The 23164-nt window shown below is 46.9% G+C and overlaps 1 protein-coding gene across 3 annotated transcripts in view; it reads left to right on the top strand.

Moving 5' to 3' along the window:
- Positions 1-3705: 3705 nt before the first annotated feature.
- The window catches only part of stim1b (stromal interaction molecule 1b), a 223659-nt gene continuing 204200 nt past the window's right edge, over positions 3706-23164 (top strand). For 2 of the 3 annotated variants that reach the window (XM_073044417.1, XM_073044416.1), the window contains exon 1: positions 3706-3979. In XM_073044417.1, coding sequence (XP_072900518.1) covers positions 3802-3979 — 178 coding nt within the window. In that variant the 5' untranslated portion in view covers positions 3706-3801. The remainder of the gene's footprint in view (positions 3980-23164) is intronic. The other variant, XM_073044418.1, reaches the window with a different exon arrangement.

Genomic DNA, 23164 nt, shown 5'->3' with positions numbered 1-23164 from the left:
CTAGATAGCAGTGATAGGATTGGGCCGAGCCAGCATGGATTTACCAAGGGTAAATCATGCTTGACTAATCTGTTGGAGTTTTTCGAGGATGTAACCAGGAAGTTAGACGGGGGAGATCCAGTGGATGTAGTGTACCTCGATTTTCAGAAGGCATTTGATAAGGTCCCACATAGAAGATTGGTGGGTAAAATCAAAGCTCAGGGCATCGGGGGGAAGGCATTGACATGGATAGAAAACTGGTTGGCAGATAGAAAGCAAAGGGTAGCGGTGAATGGGTGTTTCTCGGAATGGCAGGTGGTGACTAGTGGGGTGCCACAGGGCTCGGTATTGGGACCACAGCTGTTTACCATTTACGTTAACAATTTGGATGAAGGCATAGAAAATAACATCAGCAAATTTGCTGATGATACTAAGCTGGGTGGCAGTGTGACATGTGATGAGGATGTTAGGAAAATTCAGGGTGACTTGGATAGGCTGGGTGAGTGGGCAGATACTTGGCAGATGGCGTTTAATGTGAATAAGTGTGAGGTTATCCACTTTGGGAGTAAGAACAGGAAGGCAGATTATTATCTGAACGGTGTAGAGTTGGGTAAGGGAGAAATACAAAGAGATCTCGGAGTCCTTGTTCATCAGTCACTGAAGGTGAATGAGCAAGTGCAGCAGGCAGTGAAGAAGGCTAATGGAATGTTGGCCTTTATTACAAAGGGAATTGAGTACAAGAGCAAGGAAATCCTCTTGCATTTGTACAGAGCCCTGGTGAGACCACACCTGGAGAATTGTGTACAGTTTTGGTCTCCAGGGTTAAGGAAGGACATCCTGGCTGTAGAGGAAGTGCAGCGTAGATTCACGAGGTTAATTCCTGGGATGTCTGGACTGTCTTATGCAGAGAGGTTAGAGAGACTGGGCTTGTACATGCTGGAATTAAGGAGATTGAGAGGGGATCTGATTGAAACATATAAGATTATTAAGGGATTGGACAAGATAGAGGCAGGAAATATGTTCCAGATGCTGGGAGAGTCCAGTACCAGAGGGCATGGTTTGAGAATAAGGGGTAGGTCATTTAGGACAGAGTTAAGGAAAAACTTCTTCTCCTAGAGAGTTGTGGGGGTCTGGAATGCACTGCCTCGGAAGGTAGTGGAGGCCAATTCTCTGGATGCTTTCAAGAAGGAGCTAGATAGGTATCTTATGGATAGGGGAATCAAGGGATATGGGGACAAGGCAGGAACCGGGTATTGATAGTAATTGATCAGCCATGATCTCAAAATGGCGGTGTAGGCTCGAAGGGCCGAATGGTCTACTTCTGCACCTATTGTCTATTGTTTATTGACATCAATGGATCTGGGGTTGAGAGGGTAAACAGACAGACAGACATACTTTATTGATCCCGAGGGAAATTGGGTTTCGTTACAGCCGCACCAACCAAGAATAATGAAGAAATATAGCAATATAAAACCATAAATAATTAAATAATAATAAGTTAATCATGCCAAGTGGAAATAACAGTTTTAATTTCCTCAGCATAAACCTCACTGAAGATCTTACAGCCTGTACACACCAGCTTTGCAGTGAAAAAGGCACAACAGATGGTTGAAGAAGTTTGGTGTGGGCCCCCAAATCCTAAGAAAGTTTACAGGGGCACAACTGAGAGCATCCTGACTGGCTGCATCACTGCCTGGTATAGGAACTGCACTTCCCTCAATCGCAGGACTCTGCAGAGAGTGGTGCTGACAGCTCAGCGCATCTGTAGTTGTGAACTTCAGGTCATTTACAAATGCAGGTGTGAGAAAAGGGCCTGAAGGATCGTCGGGGAGCTGAGTCACCCCAACCACAAACTGTTCCAGCTACTACTATCGGGAAATGGTACCCCAGCATAAAAACTAGGCCCAACAGGCTCCAGGGCAGCTTCTTCCACCAGGCCATCAGAAAGATTAATTCATGCTGACACAACTGTATTTCTATGGTATATTGTTGTACATATTATTTATTATAAATTACTATAAATTGCACATTTAGATGGAAATGTAACAAAGATTTTTACTCCTTATATATGAAGGATTTAAGAAATAAAGTCAATTCAATACAATCATTTATGAATGTTATCTTATATAGTTATATTTATTAGTTTCTTTATCTTTTGTGTTTCTTGTGCTGCATTGGATCCAGAGTAACAATTATTTTATTCTCCTTTACACTTGTGCACTGGAAATAACATTAAAACAAGCTTGAATCTTCAACATCACCAATAACCTGTCCTGCTCCAACCACGAAGATGTCACAGCTAAGAAATCTCACCGATGCCCCCAGCACCCAGGACATGCCCTTTTCTCACTGTTACCATCAGGTAGGAGGTACAGAAGCCTGAAGGCACACACTCAGTGATTCAGGAACAGCTTCTTCCCCTCTGCCATCAGGGAGGAGGTACAGAAGCCTGAAGGCACACACTCAGTGATTCAGGAACAGCTTCTTCCCCTCTGCCATCAGGGAGGAGGTACAGAAGCCTGAAGGCACACACTCAGTGATTCAGGAACAGCTTCTTCCCCTCTGCCATCAGGGAGGAGGTACAGAAGCCTGAAGGCACACACTCAGTGATTCAGGAACAGCTTCTTCCCCTCTGCCATCCGATTCCTGAATGGACATTGAATCTTTGGGCACTGCCTCACTTTTTTTTGATGTACAGTATTCCTGTTTTTGCACAATTTTTAAATCTATTCAATATATATTGTAATTGATTTACTTGTTTATTTTTTATTATTATTTTTATTTTATTATTACTATTATTTTCTTCTATATTATGTATAGCATTGAACTGCTGCTGCTAAGGACTTAGCCTCAGGTCTTGTACCACTAACCTCAAGAACACTTACCTCAACCATCAGACTCTTGAACAAAAGAGAAGAGCTAACCCATTTAAGGGCTCTGTTATATTGTTATTTATAAATACATTTTCACAGTTTGTTTACAGTTTACAATTACAGTTCTATAGATTTGCTAATTATGTCCACAGAAAAAGAATCCCAGGGTTCTATGCGGTGACATGTATGTACTCTGATAATAAATTTTGTGACCTTAAACTAAAGTTCGGCAGTTGTTTGGGAATGCACACTGGTTGGAGATCCGGCTCCGTTCATACATCCTCATCCGCTGAGGACAACTCAAACGTGAGCACACTGAATCTGCCAGCACAGGAATGGCCCCTTTAGCTCATCATCTGTGAAAGGAAATAGGAATAACCTTGGGAATTATAGATCAGTCTGTGTTGGGCAAACTATTGGAGAGGATTCTTAGAGACAGGGCATACGAGTTTTTGGAGAAGCAAAGTTTGATTAGGGATAGTGAGCGTGGCTTTGTGAGGGGCAGGTCATACCTCACAAGCCTGATTGAATTATTTGAGGATTGATAAAGGTAGAGCAGTGAATGTGGTGTATATGGAGATTGGTAAGGTGGTTGACAAAGTTCCTCATGGTAGGTGCAGAGCTATGGGTCGTGAAACGTGATCACTGCAGTGGACACACTACACATCCAGTTATTGCGCCCGGTTCTTGCCTGTAACAATCATGGCGGCAGCACTAATTCCAACAGTCACAAGCGCGTCACACGTCAGATGGATGCTGACTCCGCCCTGTTCCCTCCTTCCGCATGCCGAGCACGCACAGACATATGGGGGTCTGCGCGGGGCGGGCGCCTCCCGCGCACGCGCAGTGTGTCCTTCTGGCGAAGGGGGCGGGGCTCAAGCGCAGCGGCCTGAGGAGCGCAAGCGGCCGAGGGTGCTCTCTGTCCGCCCGGACTCCGGACACTGCCGTTATGGAGGCCGGCGCCGCGCTCATCGCCTGGATACTCTGCGCAACGTTGCTCAAGTGGAGCGGAGCCACGCTAGAGGTGGCGGCCGTGGCAGGTGAGGGCCCGGCGGGGGAGGGAGTGCGGCCCGTGGCACAGTACCGAATGCAGTCGGAGAGAGCGGCGCCCGGTGGCAGTGCGGAGGGTAATTACCAGTGTACTGCTGCATCCTTGGTTAGAGCGGATATTTATCCTGGACGGTACCTGGGGTCAGAGTAGATATCTGTCTGGCTCAGGACAATGCCTGTAGTCAGGGTGGGTACTCGCCTGGATCAGGACATTGCCTGTAGTCAGTGTGGGTACTCAACTGGGCATTGCCTGTACTCAGGGTGGGTACTCGCCTGGATCAGGACATTGCCTGTAGTCAGTGTGGGTACTCAACTGGGCATTGCCTGTACTCAGGGTGGGTACTCGCCTGGATCAGGACATTGCCTGTAGTCAGTGTGGGTACTCAACTGGGCATTGCCTGTACTCAGGGTGGGTACTCGCCTGGATCAGGACATTGCCTGTAGTCAGTGTGGGTACTCAACTGGGCATTGCCTGTAGTCAGGGTGGGTACTCGCCTGGATCAGGACATTGCCTGTAGTCAGTGTGGGTACTCAACTGGGCATTGCCTGTACTCAGGGTGGGTACTCGCCTGGATCAGGACATTGCCTGTAGTCAGTGTGGGTACCCACCTGGATCAGGACATTGCCTGTACTCACGGTGGGTACCCACCTGGATCAGGACATTGCCTGTAGTCAGGGTGGGTACTCAGCTGGATCGGGACATTGCCTGTAGTCAGGGTGGGTACTCGCCTGGATCAGGACATTGCCTGTAGTTAGGGTGGGTACCCACCTGGATCAGGACATTGCCTGTAGTCAGGGTGGGTACTCGCTTGGATCAGGACATTGCCTGTAGTCAGGGTGGGTACTCAACTGGGCATTGCCTGTACTCACGGTGGGTACCCACCTGGATCAGGACATTGCCTGTAGTCAGGGTGGGTACTCAGCTGGATCGGGACATTGCCTGTAGTCAGGGTGGGTACTCGCCTGGGCAGTACCTGTAGTCAGGGTGGGTACTTACCTGGGCATTGCCTGTAGTCAGGGTGGGTACTCAGCTGGATCGGGACATTGCCTGTAGTCAGGGTGGGTACTCGCCTGGGCAGTACCTGTAGTCAGGGTGGGTACTTGCCTGGATCAGGACATTGCCTGTAGTCAGGGTGGGTACTCGCCTGGATCAGGACATTGCCTGTAGTCAGAGTGGGTACTTACCTGGGCATTGCCTGTAGTCACGGTGGGTACCCACCTGGATCGGGACATTGCCTGTAGTCAGGGTGGGTACTCAGCTGGATCGGGACATTGTCTGTAGTCAGGGTGGGTACTCAGCTGGATCGGGACATTGCCTGTAGTCATGGTGGGTACTCGCCTGGATCAGGACATTGCCTGTAGTCAGGGTGGGTACTCGCCTGGATCAGGACATTGCCTGTAGTCAGTGTGGGTACTCGCCTGGATCAGGGCAGTACCTGTAGTTAGGGTGGGTACTTGCCTGGAGTAAAGCTGTACCTGAGGTATTTTTCTGGGGTAATGCAATTCTGAGCCTCCAGTGCTTTGGGTCAGGGTAGCCGTGTACTCAGGACAGGACTGTGTGCAGAGTAGGAGTTGCATAAGCCTGGAATTAGGTTGTACTCAGGATTTAAGTGGGCTGACACACAGGGTAGGGAATGCCTGGTGTCAGAATGGGAATGCAACTGAGCTAGAGCAATGTCGAGAGTTACAGTGAGTATATCAGAGGTGTATATACCCACCATGCTGGGTATATGGTGTGTCTTGGGAGGGGTAACACCTCTGGCGAAAAGGTTTGTCATGTCCATTCTGCAGCAGCTCACTTTCCTTTGGGACCCACTGGATACTCAGCTCTCACCTGTATCTCTAAGAAGCTGTTTGCATGCCCCAGTACACTGCTTTGACAAGCAGGCAAAACCAGGTGATGGTAGCTGGGAATCTTCATGTCCTGTTGAGACAGGGACATGCCTGTACTGGGATGTGAAGCCAGCTCCAGCGGACTGGGCAGATGAGATTAGCAGTGAGGTTTAATCACTAGGAAGGTGGTACTGTAACGCTTCGTGGACAAGGCACAGGAGACGTCATGATCATCCACTGCAGCCGAGGAAGACCCCAGTTTGTGACTACTGATTGTACAAATGGATGTGACCTTCTGGGGTGGAGAGAGTGGAACTGCCCCAGTGCAATGGCTTTTTCTCTTTAAAAACACTTCTGCACAGTTTTCTGGTCATCACTGGATATGGCAGGCAAAGAACACACCTGAGATACGACAGGACTTGGAGTCAAGGTGGGGGAAGCACACAATACCATTGTTGCTATTTAACATGTTTAACATATAACAATTACAGCACGGAAACAGGTCATCTCGGCCCTTCTAGTCTGTGCTGAATGCTTACTCTCACCTAGTTCCACCTACCTGCCCTCAGCCCATAACTCTCCATTCCTTTCCTGTCCATATACCTATCCAATTTTTTTAAAATGACAAAATCGAACCTGCCTCTACCATTTCTACCGGAAGCTCGTTCCACACAGCTACCACTCTCTGAGTAAAGAAATTGCCCCTCGTGTTACCCCTAAACTTTTGCCCCTTAACTCTCAACTCATGTCCTCTTGTTTGAATCGCCCCTACTCTCAATGGAAAAAGCCTATCCACGTCAGCACTATCTATCTCCCTCATAATTTTAAATACCTCTATCAAGTCCCCCCTCAACCTTCTACGCTCCAAAGAATAAAGACCTAACTTGTTCAACCTTTCCCTGTAACTTTCAGGTTTCCCTGAAACCCAGGTAACATTCTAGTAAATCTATCTGTGGAATAAGGCAATATCCTGCACGGGGGGGGGGGGGGGGGGGAGTGGTGGGGTATAGGTGAGGCATGCAGTGTGCATGGACAAAATGGGTATATTACCAGAATAAATCAATGCCTCATGAATGGTCCAGGTAATTATCCACACTGACCAGAGACACTGCTCTGTGCACTGTCAAGTGCCCGCTGACACCCGACACAGAAAAATACCCAAATAACTCAGGTAACTGTCATACTCTGGGCATATGCCCATCTGGACCATAGATACAACGCTGTCCTGGGTAACTTTGCCCCCAGGTAGATACCTACTGATACGGGTAACGTGCCTCACTATACGTATCCAAGAAGAAGAATGTTCGCAGGATAGGGTAGTACTGATGACAGGATAAGAGAGTGAGAGAAAAATACGGAGGGTTAGGGTGCAGTACATACCCAGGATCACTGCAGTCTCTTGTGAAATTTGTTCAGTGGCAGTAGGATATTGAATTTAAGTTAAATTACCATAAGAACAGTCTATAGTCAGGGGGAGTATCAGCGTGTACCTGGGGTAAACAGTCTGTAGTCAGGAAGTGTATTGGTGTATACCTGGGGTAAACAGTCTACAGTCAGGGGGAGTATCGATGTGTACCTGGGGTAAACAGTTTGTAGTCATGGGGAGTATCAGCGTGTACCTGGGGTAAACAGTTCTGCGTCGGGAGGTGTATCACTGGGTTGATGTAGTACCTGTGGGAAGACGTATTGAAATTACATGATTTTGGTAAACCTGTTGCAATTGAGTGCTGGCATGCTGTGATCAGGTGGCTTGAGCAGTGTTTTGTTGTGTTTCTCTGGAATGAGCTTACCAGAGGAGGTAGCAAAAAGCATTTCAAGGCATCTGGGGATGTGAATGTGTCAGGCAGGGAGGGATTGGAAGTTTACACAGAGAAGTGGGATTGCCACAGTTAGAGAGGATGGACAATTTGCTGTACAGCTCCATGACTGTACTCTCGGAGAGGGGCGTCGGGTCGGGTGTTTGCTGTACAGCTCCATGACTGTACTCTCGGAGAGGGGCATCGGGTCGGGTGTTTGCTGTACAGCTCCATGACTGTACTCTCGGAGAGGGGCGTCGGGTCGGGTGTTTGCTGTACAGCTCCATGACTGTACTCTCAGAGAGGGGCGTCAGGTCGGGTGTTTGCTGTACAGCTCCATGACTGTACTCTCGGAGAGGGGCGTCAGGTGTTTGCTGTACAGCTCCATGACTGTACTCTCAGAGAGGGGCGTCGGGTCGGGTGTTTGCTGTACAGCTCCATGACTGTACTCTCGGAGAGGGGCGTCGGGTGTTTGCTGTACAGCTCCATGACTGTACTCTCGGAGAGGGGCATCGGGTCGGGTGTTTGCTGTACAGCTCCATGACTGTACTCTCGGAGAGGGGCGTCAGGTCGGGTGTTTGCTGTACAGCTCCATGACTGTACTCTCGGAGAGGGGCGTCGGGTCGGGTGTTTGCTGTACAGCTCCATGACTGTACTCTCGGAGAGGGGCGTCGGGTCGGGTGTTTGCTGTACAGCTCCATGACTGTACTCTCGGAGAGGGGCGTCGGGTCGGGTGTTTGCTGCTTAATGTTGTACATAATTGAGTACTATTTGTATTTTTATGTTCAAGTTTATTGGTATTCAACCATTTACATATATAACACCTAACCAAACAACATTCCGCTAGTCCAAGGTGCTCAACGCAGTATATATAGCTCATACTCAGAACTCAAAGTAATTAACCACAAATAATAAAATATATTCCAGATGTTTTACATTTAGCAAAAGGTGCAGTTACGATAAAAGTTAAAAAGTAAACAGTATAATGCTACTAACTCCAAACAGCTTTTGTAGAAAGTGGTTCACATATGTTTCTTAATCTAGACTGTGATTGTTTAAATGGTTTACTCAGTATTAACAACAAGTACAATTGTTTGTGTCTTATTAATTTAGGCAGATTGTGTTTGTCTATTGTGATTTAGATGAAGATCAGACCACTTTTTGTTAGAAGTTCAGGGTTCAAATTTAGGTTCGGATCAGACACATGACCCCCTCCAACTCACTGTTTCTACACTAAAAACCGAACCGAACAAAACAGAACAGGCACATCAACTTGTCAAATCCCTCTTACTGCACAAAAAATCCCAAGAAGATTGGGCGAAAAAACACAGAATATAAAAACCATAAGACTATAAAAGAGTCTATAGTCCACATCCAAAACACAGAGAGGCCGGGGAACATTCTCCGGGCCCAGCGGCAGACCTTTAACTCTCCACTACAGAGAGATCACAAGTAAAGCAGCCGGCACTCTCCCCTCTGCACTTGCCTCGATGTTTTAATCTCTCTTGTTGCTTTAATTGGAGAAATAGAGCCAAACATTGGTTTGCGCCTGCCCGCTAAGGGGTTCCTGCATCGGCTCTGTCTCCTGGAATTCCTTTGGAAACTGCTGAGCGCTGGAGCACCCAAACTCACCCTGATGCTTCAGTTACCCTTGTTGCTTTAATCGGCAAACAATGGAAACTATGATCAGCAAAATGGGGTCGTATCTTGGCTCACCATCCTGCAGCCTTCTTGCCACAAAGTTTGCTGACACTGCCTCTGCCTTCCAGAATACTCTCGAATACTGCACCCAAACAATCTCCAAACTGCATAACACTGGCGCCAACAGTTCCAGAATCACATGCAGACAAAAAACAAATGTAAAAGATACATAATAAACCTATCAGTAGTCAATGCAGAAAACCGGATAATTGCAAAGTGTTCACAAACCTTTTCTTGCAACTGTCTGTATATATGAGAGAGAGTATGAGCTGCCAGCAAAAGAAGTGAGTGAGGCAGGTACATTACCAACATCTAAAAGACTTAGACAGGTAATGCATTGGAAAGGTTTCAAAAGATACGGCAAATGTGGACAAGTGAGACTGCCTTAGAGCAATGTAATATGGAGACAGACAAAATCTGTTAGTAAAATTGGCCTTGCTCTTTTCCGTAATTATCTTAAATCTAACTCGTTCTTTATTTTTTTTTTTTTATTATTCTTGTCACATGTACAGTGAAGAGCTTGTCTTTCCAACTGTTAAAATACAAATCTAGAGTCCGTGGGCCACAGGTTGGGAACCCCTATCTTAATGTAATTGCAGGAAAGCGTGGGGATGTCATAAGTAGGTCATTTTACACAAGAGTTGTGGGCACTTGGAATATGTTACTAGGGTGGTGGTAGATACATTAGGGACATTTAAGAGACTCTTAGATAAGAACATGGATGATAGAAAAATAGGGGGTTACATAGGAGGGAAGGGTTAGATTGATCTTGGAGTAGGTAAAAAGTTTGGCACAACATTGATCGAAGGATCTGCACTTTTATGTTCTAATAGAAATTTGTTGTTGGAATGTAATTCATAATTAGCACCTATATCATTAAACATTATTGCCACATGACAAAATGAAATAGAAGCTCCTGAAGAAGTTGAGCAACTGAAGACTTTGCCAATGTTAACATTTAATTCAATGGTGCAGCAACTTTGGATGCTTAGAGACCTGAGTTTTGCAAGGCTATTTCAAGATAAGAAGGGCAGTGCAATGGAAAGGTTTGAAAGGATAAGAAGATTAAAAAAGTTTTGTTGCATAGAGTCAGCAAAGATCATCACAAGACTTGGCATGAAAGGGATTAGAGCAGTGTCTTCAAGTTTATGGAGAGCAGTTCTGAGGGAGCCAGGCCAGTAATGTGATGGAACAGTTGTCCGTAAATAACAGAAGCGACAATGGGAGTTGAGCAATTGAGTTTGTGGAAAACCTTTTTGAACTTCAGTATAACTATTGCTCATGGCCTAAAACCATGTTAGAAAGGTATAGGAATAGAATTTGGCCATTTGGCCCATCAAGTCTGTTCCACCATTTCATCATGGATGATTTATTATCCCTCTCAACCCCATTCTTCTGCCTTCCCCTCCCTTAAGCTTTGACACCCCGACTAATCAAGAACATATCCCCCTCCACTTTAAATATACCCAATGACTTGACATCTACAGCCATCTGTGGCAATGAATTCCGCAGGTTCACTGCTCTCTGGCTAAAGAAATTCCTCCTCATCTCTGATAGAGTTTCTGATACACAGTGAATCCAGGACTAACCAAAGTATTATGTAGCTTCTCTAGCTTCAGTTAGTACCCCTCTAACCTCATGTAATTTTAAGTACAAATGAATATAAGCACTTTAATAAGTAATACAAGTGCTAGTTTAAGTACTTATAGTCACATACAGTAATTATTTATTGTAAGTACATAAATGGGGTGATACGATAGCATAGCGGTGAGTGGGGAGGAGGATGAAATAAGCTGGGTGGTGATAGGTAGAAGTAAAGGGCAGAAGAGAATCTGATAGGAGAGGACAGTGGACAAGGAAATGGGAAGGAGGAGGGGCATAAGAAGCAGGTAATGGGTAGATGAGGATAAGGGTGAGAGAGGAACCAGATGGGGAATGAAGAAAAGAGGTTCGGATACTCAGACTCAAAAATAGTTACTTTCACCAATCAGTAAGCTGGAGCAACACCTCCACCACTGCTTTTATTATTTGCTGTCAGTCACCTTATGTACAACCTAGCATCACTTTATGGATACACAATCAATCTACATATATAAGCTATCTTGTGTATTTATAGAAACATAGAAATCTATAGCATACTAAAGGCCTTTTGGCCTACAATATTATGCTGACCATGTAACCCACCCTAAAAACTGCCTAGAATTTCCCTACTGCATAGCCCTCTTTTTCTAAACTCCATGTACCTATCCAAGAGTCTCTTAAAATACCCTATTGTATCCGCCTCTTCCGCCGCCGCTGGCAGCTCATTCCACGCACTCACCACTCCCTGTGTGAAAAACTTAACCATGACATCCCCTCAGTACCTATTTCCAAGCACCTTAAAACTATGTCCTCTCATGTTAGCCATTTCAGCCCTGGGAAAAAGCCTCTGACTATCCACACAATCAATGCCCCTCATCATCTTATACACCTCTATCAGGTCACCTCTCATCCTCTGTCACTCCAAGGAAAAAAGGCCAAGTTCACTCAACCTATTTTCATTAGGCATGCTCTCCAATCCAGGCAACACCCTTGTAAATCTCCTCTGCACTCTTTCTGTAGTATCCACATGCTTCCTGTAGTGAGGTGACCAGAACTGAACACAGTACTCCAACTGGGGTCTAACTAAGGTCTTGTATAGCTGTAATATTGCCTCACGGCTCTTGAATTCAATCCCATGGTTGATGAAGGCCAATACACCATACACATTCTTAACAACACTCAACCTGTGCAGCATCTTCGACCCCAAGATCTCGCTGATTCTCCTCCACACTGCCAAGAATCTTACCATTAATATCATATTCTGTCTTCAAATTTGACCTACTGAAATGAACCACTTCACACTTTTCTGAGTTGAATTCCATCTGCCACTTCTCAGCCCAGTTCTGCATCAAGTTGATGTCACACCCTCCAGACTATTCACCACACCCCAACTTTTGTGTCATCAGCAAACCTACTAACCCTGTCTCCTACTTCCTCATCCAGGTCATTTATAAAAATCACAAAAAGGAGGGGTCCCAGAATAAATCCCTGCGGAACACCACTGGTCACCGTCCTCCATGCAGAATACAAACCATCCACAACTACCCTTTGCTTTCTGTGGGCAAGCCAGTTATGGATCCACAAAGCAAGGTCTCTTTGGATCCCATGCCTCATTACTTTCTGAATGAGCCTTGCATGGGGAACCTTATCAAATGTCTTACTGAAATCGATATGCACTACATCCACTGCTTTACATTCATCAATGTATTTTGTTACATCCTCAAAGAATTCAGTCAGGCTTGTAAGGCATGACCTGCCCTTGACAAAGCCATGCTGACTATCCGTAATCAGATTATGTCTCTCCAAATGCTCATAGATCATCCTTTTCCAACTGAATAAAGTCTTTCATGTACCGGGGTACATAATTCTCTAACTGTGGTCTTACCAACATCTCATACACATGCAATATAATGCTCCAACTCCTATACTCAATACCCTGAGGGATGAAGGCCAGTGTACCAAAGCCGTCTTCGCCACTCTGTCTACCTGTGCTGTCACTTTTCGGGAACCATGTATCTGAACTCTTTTCTACAGTTTTTTATTTTATTCATTTACGGGATGTGGGTGTCACCAGCTAAGCCAGCATTTGTTGCCCTTGGTAAAGGTAGTGATGAGCTGTCTTCTTGAACCGCTCTAGTCCCTGAAGGAATGTACTGTACATCCACGGTGCTGTTAGGGAGGGAATTCCATGATTTTGACCCAGCAACAATGAAGGAACGGCGATAAGTCTCCAAGTCAGGATGATGAGTCAGGAGGGAGATTTCCACCACAGCAACAACATCTCCTATGGCTCCATGCATACAAAAGAGATCCACACCCTTCTTTAAGATGAATTATCATCCCTTTACTCTTAATATACCTGTAGAATATTTTGGGACTTACCTTGATCTTGCCTGCCAGATGCATCCAATGCCCTCTTGACTTCACTTGTGTTTTCCCACTCTTCCACTCGGTAAAGGTTTTTTTTATGTACACTTCCATCCCACTGGTTTGTAAGGCATTCGGATATTCTTCCTCATAACTGCATGGGTTTCTTCTGGCTTTCTGGTTTCCAAAGATGTGCGGGTTGCTCAGTTAATTGGTCACATGGGTGGAACAAGGTAGCTTGGGCTCATTGGGTTGTATCTCTAAGTAAATACATTAATGACGAGAGCCTCAATGTCTCTCATCAACCAAGGTTCCCCAAAATTGCCAGCTTTGCCTTTCACCCTAACAGGAACAGATGCCACAAATTCTTGTTATTACATTTTTAAAACATCCCACTTGCCAGGGATCCCTTTACCTCTCACCCAACCAACCTCTGCAAGTTCCTTTCTCATGTCTCATATCTCCAGAACTGGTCCTACCTCAATCTAACTTGCGGACCAATGCTATCTTTCTCCATTATTATGGTGACAGGCCCCAAGTGCTCCCTACTGACACTTCAGTCACTTCCCTTACGCTGTTCCCTTGGAGGAGCTCCAGTGTGGCACCCTCTCTAGTTGAGTCCACTGTTAGGTAAGCTTTCTTGGGCACATTTAACCAATGCCACCCCATCCCAACCCTTTACACTATGGGCAGCCCAGTCATTATTATGCAAGTTAAAATGTCCAACTAATACCGCACTATTATTCTTACATCTAGCTACTCCTGACTACTGAGGGAGGGGATGGGGGTTTTGAGAAGAGCAGAACTTGTGTCTGGAGTGGGTACACTTTTTGACAACAGAATATCTGCACCATGTTGTTGGAACCTACAGGAAAGATAATGAGCTGATGGGAAATAGTGTGCACAGTTTCGGGAGTACAACGTGGTCACTGCCAGTTACTACTCATTACAAAGAGAGACCCAGTGGCAGCAATGGAGTCTTCAGAAACAGTACAATTGTGATGAGGTTACACTCAGGTTGGAGGAACAATGCCTTATATTCTGTCTGGGTAGCCTCAGACCTGATGGCATGAACATCGATATCTTGAACTTGCAACAATGTCGCCCCACCCCCCCTTCACCATTCCTTTTTTGCTCTCTCACCTTAGCTCCTTCTCACCTTTCTCTGCTGCTCCTCCCCCTTTTCTTTCTCCGATGGCCTTCTGTCCTCTTCTATCAGACTTTCCCTTCTCTAGTCCTATATCTCTTTCACCAATCAACTTCCCAGCTCTTTACTTCACCCTCCCCCTTCAGGTTTCACCTATCACCTTGTGTTCCTCTCCCGCTCCTCCCACCTCATACTTACTCAGCCTTTTTTCTCCAGTCCTGCCGAAGGTTCTTGGCCCAAAAGGTCAATTGTACTCTTTTCCATAGATGCTGCCTGGCCTGCTGAGACTCTCCAGCATTTTGCTTGTATTTGTTCTGCTTTGTGCTCATCCTATTATAATAAACATGGGCATCTTGGTCAGCACAGGCCAGTTGGGCCAAAGGGCCTGCTTCTATACTATGTAATTCTATCACTCCAAATAGAATTAAAAGGTGGTGTCTCTTCTCACTGCTGCCATCAGGAAGAAGGCACAGGAGCCTCAGTACTCACACCACCAGGTTTAGGAAAAGTTATTACCGCTCAACGATCAGGCTCTTGAACCAGAGGGGGTAACCACTCACTTTACTCACTCCAAAATGGAACTTTTCTTACAACCTGTGGATTCACTTTCAAGGACTCCTCATTGCATCTTCTTGATATTTGTTGCTTATTTATTCATATATTATTTATTTCTTTTTGTAATTGTTCCATTTGTCTTTTGTACACTAATTGAATACCTAAATTGGTGCAGTCTTTCATTGATTCTATTATGGCTATTATTTTTGAATTCATTGAGTATGCCTACAAGAAAGGGAATCTCAGAGTTGTGTTTGATAGCATATTCTGTATGTAGTTTAAAAATTTACTTTGAAATGTGAACTTTGTCAGGGCATAGGATATGCCCTCCATGACCAGGTCTCCCAAGCAGCAGTCCCTAAAGTCAGATATGGTTCCAGTCCTCATCAGAAAGATTTATTTTTCTCTGACCCCAGCCTCTGCACTGTTCTCCATCTCAATTTTAATCTTTGCTTGTGAACCAGTAACTTACCTGTCCTTGCACCAGAGAAGCCAGAATCAGAGGGTCTGACAGGACTCATGACATCGGATATGTAGAACAGAGAACTCTACAGGCCCTTCAGTCTACGATGTGGTGCCAACCCTTTAACCTACGTCAAGATCAATCTAACCCTTTCCTCCCACATAGCTCACCATGCGCTATTTTATTGGTCAGTTTTTGCTGGTCCAGGATTTTATTAAAGATGCAGCACAGTACCGAGCCCTTCCGGCCGCACTGTCCAATGTCCCCAATGAGCCTACAGATCTGTACGTCCTTGTAATGTGGGATAAATCAGGAGACCTGGAGGAAACCCACATAGTCACAGTGAGAATGTACAAACTTCTTACAGACAGTGAACCCAGGTTGCTGGCACTGTAAATAGCATTACACTAACCACTTTGCTACCATGCCTCCTAGTTCCTCTTTGCTGGGATGCCCTTGGTTGCGTTTAACGGTTTGTCCCCATGATTCCTAATGATCTGCAACTAAGGTGCTGTATGCTCGTAGTGATGCCTGTACAACTGTGGCAGAAGCTGAGGCTCACAGACTCCAACCTGATGGCATGAACATTGACTTCTCTAACTTCCGTTAATGCCCGTCCCCCCTTACCCCATCCCTGATATATTTAGTTTTTTCCCCCCCCCCCCTCTTTTTTCTCTCTTTCTGCCCATCACTCTGCCTGTTCTCCATCTCCCTCTGGTGCTCCCCTCCCCCTTTCTTTCTCCATAGGCCTCCCATCCCATGATCCTTTCCTTTCTGCAGCTCTGTATCCCTTTTGCCAATCACCTTTCCGGCTCTCAGCTTCACCCCACCCCTTCCGGTCTTCTATCATTTCACATTTTCCCCTCCCCCTCCTACTTTCAAATCTCTTGCTATCTTTCCTTTCAGTTAGTCCTGACGAAGGGTCTCGGCCCGAAACATTGACAGCGCTTCTCCCTATAGATGCTGCCTGGCCTGCTGTGTTCCACCAGCATTTTGTGTGTGTTCCTCGAATTTCCAGCATCTGCAGATTCCCTCGTGTTTGCTCACAGACTCCCATTAGTTTTTTAGTAGCTGCTGATGTTTAAGCCTTTCAATCCCTTCTCACTGCCTCTGAACAGCTATGGATAAAAGGATAAAAGGTAATTAAATAATTACAAAAGAGTGGAAAGATGCAGTTGAAACCAGATTTGACTTCATAGAAGTTTGGACTTTCTCCCCATGACCGTGTGGGTTTCCTCCAGGTTCTCCAGTTAATTGATCGCAGCGATGCAATTGGGTGACTCAGTCATGAAGAGCCTGTACCCTGTTGTATCTCTAAATAAAAATGCAAGTTCTGGACCCGCATAAACTGCAATAAAATTGCACATGAATGAAAGAAAAATGGAGGGATAATATATTAAAAGGCATATGGCATGCTTGCCTGTGTTAGTCGAGGCATTGAGTTCAAACCTCAGGAAGTTGTGTTGCAGCTTTATGAAACTCTAGTTAGGCTGCATCTGGAGTAGTGCGTACAGTTCTGCTCATCCATGAAAGGAAGGATGTTGAAGCTTTGGAGAGGGTGCAGAAGAGGTTTACCTGGATGCTGCCTGGATTAGAGCGCATGTGTTTTCTCTGGAGCGGCAGACGATAAGGGGAGATCTGTAAGATTATCAGAGGCATAAATAGAGTATACAGACAATACATTTTTTCCGAGTGTTGAAATATCTAATACCAGAAGGCGAGAGGAAGTAATTTCAAAGGAGATGTGCGAGTTTGTTTACACAGAGGGTGGTGGGTGTCCAGAATGTGCAGCTGGGGAGAGGCAGAGGCAGAAATACTTCAGACTTTTAAGATAGGCACATGAATGTGAGGATAATAGAAGGATATGGACTTTGTGTAGATGGAAAAGATTAGTTAACCATTTACAAGGTTTAATTGGTTCATCACAACAATGTGGGCTGAATGGCCTGATCCTGTTTGGGGCTACACTGGACTCTGCAGGTGTAGGAGGTGCAAACTAAGTCCATGACAAGTTCAGTTTCAAGTACATTTATTACCAAAGTACAAATGTCACCATAAACAACCCTGAAATTCATTTTCCTGTGACTGTTCACAGAACATACAGAGGAACTCAGTACAGTCAATGAAAAACTGCACGCTAACAAGTCAGACAAATAACCAATGTGTAAATACAAACAGAGAAAAAAAACTAAATAATAATAAAATAATCAATCAATATCGAAAATGTGAGTTGCAAAGTCCTTCAATGTGAGTTCATAGTTTGTAGAATCTGTTCATTGTTGAGCTAAGTGAAATTATTCCCTCTGGTTTGGGAGTTTGATGGTGGAAGCGTTATGACTATTCGTGAACCTGTTGGAGTGGGACCTGCGGCTCCTGTGCCTCCTTCCTGATGAGAGCAGCAAGAAGAGAGCATGTCCTGGATGGTGGGGATCCTTAATAATGGATGCTGCTTTCCTGAAACAGCTCTACTTGTAGACGTGCTCAGTGGTGGGGAGGGCTTTAGCTATGATGAACTGGGCTGTACCCGCTAATTTTTGTAGGAATTGCAAGTTTAGGTAAATTATTATCAAAGTATGTATCTGTCAATACATACTATAAGATAAGACCATAAGATATATGATACATTTAGGCCATTTGGCCCATTGGGTGTGCTCTGCCATTTCAGCATGTGCGTTTCCGCACTGCAGCACACAGTTGCGGAAGTATGGAGGATGTGGCCAGCTGGCACTTGAATACAAAACTGCAGATTGGCCTCTTTCCAGCAGGTGCTCAGCTTGCAGCGTCGTCGATTGGCCTGGCAGCCACTTCCCTGCATTTGAATTGCTGATACCTTCAAAAAGAGTTGAGCACACCAACGTGGTAAAGCAGTTGTCAGGACAGGCACGGATAGTGCGGCACTGCAGTTGTAGAAAGAGACCCAGACGGTGTGGTACTGCAGTTGTAGAGAGACAGACCCAGTCAGTGTGGCACTGTGATTGTAGAGAGACTGACCCAGTCAGTGTGGCACTGTGGTTGTAGAGAGACTGACCCAGTCAATGTGGCACTGTGATTGTAGACAGACTGACCCAGTCAGTGTGGCACTGTGATTGTAGAGAGACTGACCCAGTCAGTGTGGCACTGTGATTGTAGAGAGACTGACCCAGTCAGTGTGGCACTGTGATTGTAGAGAGACTGACCCAGTCAGTGTGGCACTGTGATTGTAGAGAGACTGACCCAGTCAGTGTGGCACTGTGATTGTAGAGAGACTGACCCAGTCAGTGTGGCACTGTGATTGTAGACAGACTGACCCAGTCAGTGTGGCACTGCGTTTGTAGAGAGACTGACCCAGTCAGTGTGGCACTGTGATTGTAGAGAGACTGACCCAGTCAGTGTGGCACTGTGATTGTAGAGAGACTGACCCAGTCAGTGTGGCACTGTGGTTGTAGACAGACTGACTCAGTCAGTGTGGCACTGTGATTGTAGAGAGACTGACCCAGTCAGTGTGGCACTGTGGTTGTAGAGAGACTGACCCAGTCAGTGTGGCACTGTGATTGTAGACAGACTGACTCAGTCAGTGTGGCACTGTGGTTGTAGAGAGACTGACCCAGTCAGTGTGGCACTGTGATTGTAGAGAGACTGACCCAGTCAGTGTGGCACTGTGATTGTAGAGAGACTGACCCAGTCAGTGTGGCGCTGTGGTTGTAGAGAGACTGACTCAGTCAGTGTGGCACTGTGGTTGTAGAGAGACTGACCCAGTCAGTGTGGCACTGTGGTTGTAGAGAGACTGACCCAGTCAGTGTGGCACTGCGTTTGTAGAGAGACTGACCCAGTCAGTGTGGCACTGTGATTGTAGAGAGACTGACCCAGTCATGTGATTGTAGAGAGACTGACCCAGTCAGTGTGGCACTGTGATTGTAGACAGACTGACTCGGTGTGTGGCACTGTGATTGTAGACAGACTGACCCAGTCAGTGTGGCACTGTGGTTGTAGAGAGACTGACCCAGTCAGTGTGGCACTGCGGTTGTAGAGAGACTGACCCAGTCATGTGATTGTAGAGAGACTGACCCAGTCAGTGTGGCACTGTGATTGTAGAGAGACTGACCCAGTCAGTGTGGCACTGTGATTGTAGACAGACTGACCCAGTCAGTGTGGCACTGCGGTTGTAGACAGACTGACCCAGTCAGTGTGGCACTGTGATTGTAGAGAGACTGACCCAGTCAGTGTGGCACTGTGATTGTAGACAGACTGACTCGGTCAGTGTGGCACTGCGGTTGTAGAGAGACTGACCCAGTCATGTGATTGTAGAGAGACTGACCCAGTCAAGTGATTGTAGAGAGACTGACCCAGTCAGTGTGGCACTGTGATTGTAGACAGACTGACCCAGTCAGTGGCACTGTGATTGTAGTGAGACTGACCCAGTCAGTGTGGCGCTGTGATTGTAGAGAGACTGACCCAGTCAGTGTGGCACTGTGGTTGTAGTGAGACTGACCCAGTCAGTGTGGCACTGTGATTGTAGACAGACTGACCCAGTCAGTGTGGCGCTGTGATTGTAGACAGACTGACCCAGTCAGTGGCACTGTGATTGTAGTGAGACTGACCCAGTCAGTGTGGCACTGTGATTGTAGAGAGACTGACCCAGTCAGTGTGGCGCTGTGATTGTAGACAGACTGACCCAGTCAGTGTGGCACTGCGTTTGTAGAGAGACTGACCCAGTCAGTGTGGCACTGGGATTGTAGAGAGACTGACCCAGTCAGTGTGGCGCTGTGATTGTAGAGAGACTGACCCAGTCAGTGTGGCGCTGTGATTGTAGACAGACTGACCCAGTCAGTGTGGCGCTGTGATTGTAGAGAGACTGACTCAGTCAGTGTGGCACTGTGGTTGTAGAGAGACTGACCCAGTCAGTGTGGCACTGTGATTGTAGAGAGACTGACCCAGTCAGTGTGGCGCTGTGATTGTAGAGAGACTGACCCAGTCAGTGTGGCGCTGTGATTGTAGACAGACTGACCCAGTCAGTGTGGCGCTGTGATTGTAGAGAGACTGACTCAGTCAGTGTGGCACTGTGATTGTAGACAGACTGACCCAGTCAGTGTGGCACTGTGATTGTAGACAGACTGACCCAGTCAGTGTGGCACTGCGTTTGTAGAGAGACTGACCCAGTCAGTGTGGCACTGTGGTTGTAGACAGACTGACCCAGTCAGTGTGGCGCTGTGATTGTAGACAGACTGACCCAGTCAGTGTGGCGCTGTGATTGTAGACAGACTGACCCAGTCAGTGTGGCACTGTGATTGTAGAGAGACTGACCCAGTCAGTGTGGCGCTGTGATTGTAGAGAGACTGACCCAGTCAGTGTGGCACTGTGGTTGTAGAGAGACTGACCCAGTCAGTGTGGCACTGCGTTTGTAGAGAGACTGACCCAGTCAGTGTGGCACTGTGATTGTAGACAGACTGACCCAGTCAGTGTGGCACTGTGATTGTAGAGAGACTGACCCAGTCAGTGTGGCACTGTGATTGTAGAGAGACTGACCCAGTCAGTGTGGCGCTGTGATTGTAGACAGACTGACCCAGTCAGTGTGGCGCTGTGATTGTAGAGAGACTGACCCAGTCAGTGTGGCACTGTGGTTGTAGAGAGACTGACCCAGTCAGTGTGGCACTGCGTTTGTAGAGAGACTGACCCAGTCAGTGTGGCACTGTGATTGTAGAGAGACTGACCCAGTCAGTGTGGCACTGCGTTTGTAGAGAGACTGACCCAGTCAGTGTGGCACTGTGATTGTAGAGAGACTGACCCAGTCAGTGTGGCACTGTGATTGTAGAGAGACTGACCCAGTCAGTGTGGCGCTGTGATTGTAGAGAGACTGACCCAGTCAGTGTGGCGCTGTGATTGTAGACAGACTGACCCAGTCAGTGTGGCGCTGTGATTGTAGAGAGACTGACCCAGTCAGTGTGGCACTGTGATTGTAGAGAGACTGACCCAGTCAGTGTGGCACTGTGATTGTAGAGAGACTGACCCAGTCAGTGTGGCGCTGTGATTGTAGACAGACTGACCCAGTCAGTGTGGCGCTGTGATTGTAGAGAGACTGACCCAGTCAGTGTGGCACTGCGTTTGTAGAGAGACTGACCCAGTCAGTGTGGCACTGTGATTGTAGAGAGACTGACCCAGTCAGTGTGGCACTGTGATTGTAGTGAGACTGACCCAGTCAGTGTGGCACTGTGATTGTAGAGAGACTGACCCAGTCAGTGTGGCACTGTGATTGTAGACAGACTGACCCAGTCAGTGGCACTGTGATTGTAGTGAGACTGACCCAGTCAGTGTGGCACTGTGATTGTAGAGAGACTGACCCAGTCAGTGTGGCGCTGTGATTGTAGACAGACTGACCCAGTCAGTGTGGCACTGAGTTTGTAGACAGACTGACCCAGTCAGTGTGGCACTGAGTTTGTAGACAGACTGACCCAGTCAGTGTGGCACTGTGATTGTAGAGAGACTGACCCAGTCAGTGTGGCGCTGTGATTGTAGACAGACTGACCCAGTCAGTGTGGCACTGAGTTTGTAGACAGACTGACCCAGTCAGTGTGGCACTGAGTTTGTAGACAGACTGACCCAGTCAGTGTGGCACTGTGATTGTAGACAGACTGACCCAGTCAGTGTGGCACTGTGATTGTAGAGAGACTGACCCAGTCAGTGTGGCACTGAGTTTGTAGACAGACTGACCCAGTCAGTGTGGCACTGTGATTGTAGACAGACTGACCCAGTCAGTGTGGCACTGCGTTTGTAGAGAGACTGACCCAGTCAGTGTGGCGCTGTGATTGTAGACAGACTGACCCAGTCAGTGTGGCACTGTGATTGTAGAGAGACTGACCCAGTCAGTGTGGCACTGTGATTGTAGAGAGACTGACCCAGTCAGTGTGGCACTGAGTTTGTAGACAGACTGACCCAGTCAGTGTGGCACTGTGATTGTAGACAGACTGACCCAGTCAGTGTGGCACTGCGTTTGTAGACAGACTGACCCAGTCAGTGTGGCACTGTGATTGTAGACAGACTGACCCAGTCAGTGTGGCACTGCGTTTGTAGAGAGACTGACCCAGTCAGTGTGGCACTGTGATTGTAGAGAGACTGACCCAGTCAGTGTGGCACTGTGATTGTAGAGAGACTGACCCAGTCAGTGTGGCACTGTGATTGTAGAGAGACTGACCCAGTCAGTGTGGCACTGAGTTTGTAGACAGACTGACCCAGTCAGTGTGGCACTGCGTTTGTAGACAGACTGACCCAGTCAGTGTGGCACTGTGATTGTAGACAGACTGACCCAGTCAGTGTGGCACTGCGTTTGTAGAGAGACTGACCCAGTCAGTGTGGCACTGTGATTGTAGAGAGACTGACCCAGTCAGTGTGGCGCTGTGATTGTAGACAGACTGACCCAGTCAGTGTGGCACTGTGTTTGTAGAGAGACTGACCCAGTCAGTGTGGCGCTGTGATTGTAGACAGACTGACCCAGTCAGTGTGGCACTGCGATTGTAGACAGACTGACCCAGTCAGTGTGGCGCTGTGATTGTAGAGAGACTGACCCAGTCAGTGTGGCACTGAGTTTGTAGACAGACTGACCCAGTCAGTGTGGCACTGCGATTGTAGACAGACTGACCCAGTCAGTGTGGCACTGTGATTGTAGAGAGACTGACCCAGTCAGTGTGGCACTGTGATTGTAGAGAGACTGACCCAGTCAGTGTGGCACTGCGTTTGTAGACAGACTGACCCAGTCAGTGTGGCACTGTGATTGTAGACAGACTGACCCAGTCAGTGTGGCACTGCGTTTGTAGAGAGACTGACCCAGTCAGTGTGGCACTGTGATTGT

This window comes from Hemitrygon akajei, chromosome 4, assembly GCF_048418815.1.
Source record: "Hemitrygon akajei chromosome 4, sHemAka1.3, whole genome shotgun sequence".
NCBI lineage: Eukaryota > Metazoa > Chordata > Chondrichthyes > Myliobatiformes > Dasyatidae > Hemitrygon > Hemitrygon akajei.
The sequence above is the reverse complement of the archived record's forward strand: the minus strand, read 5'-3'. Positions and strand labels throughout refer to the sequence as shown.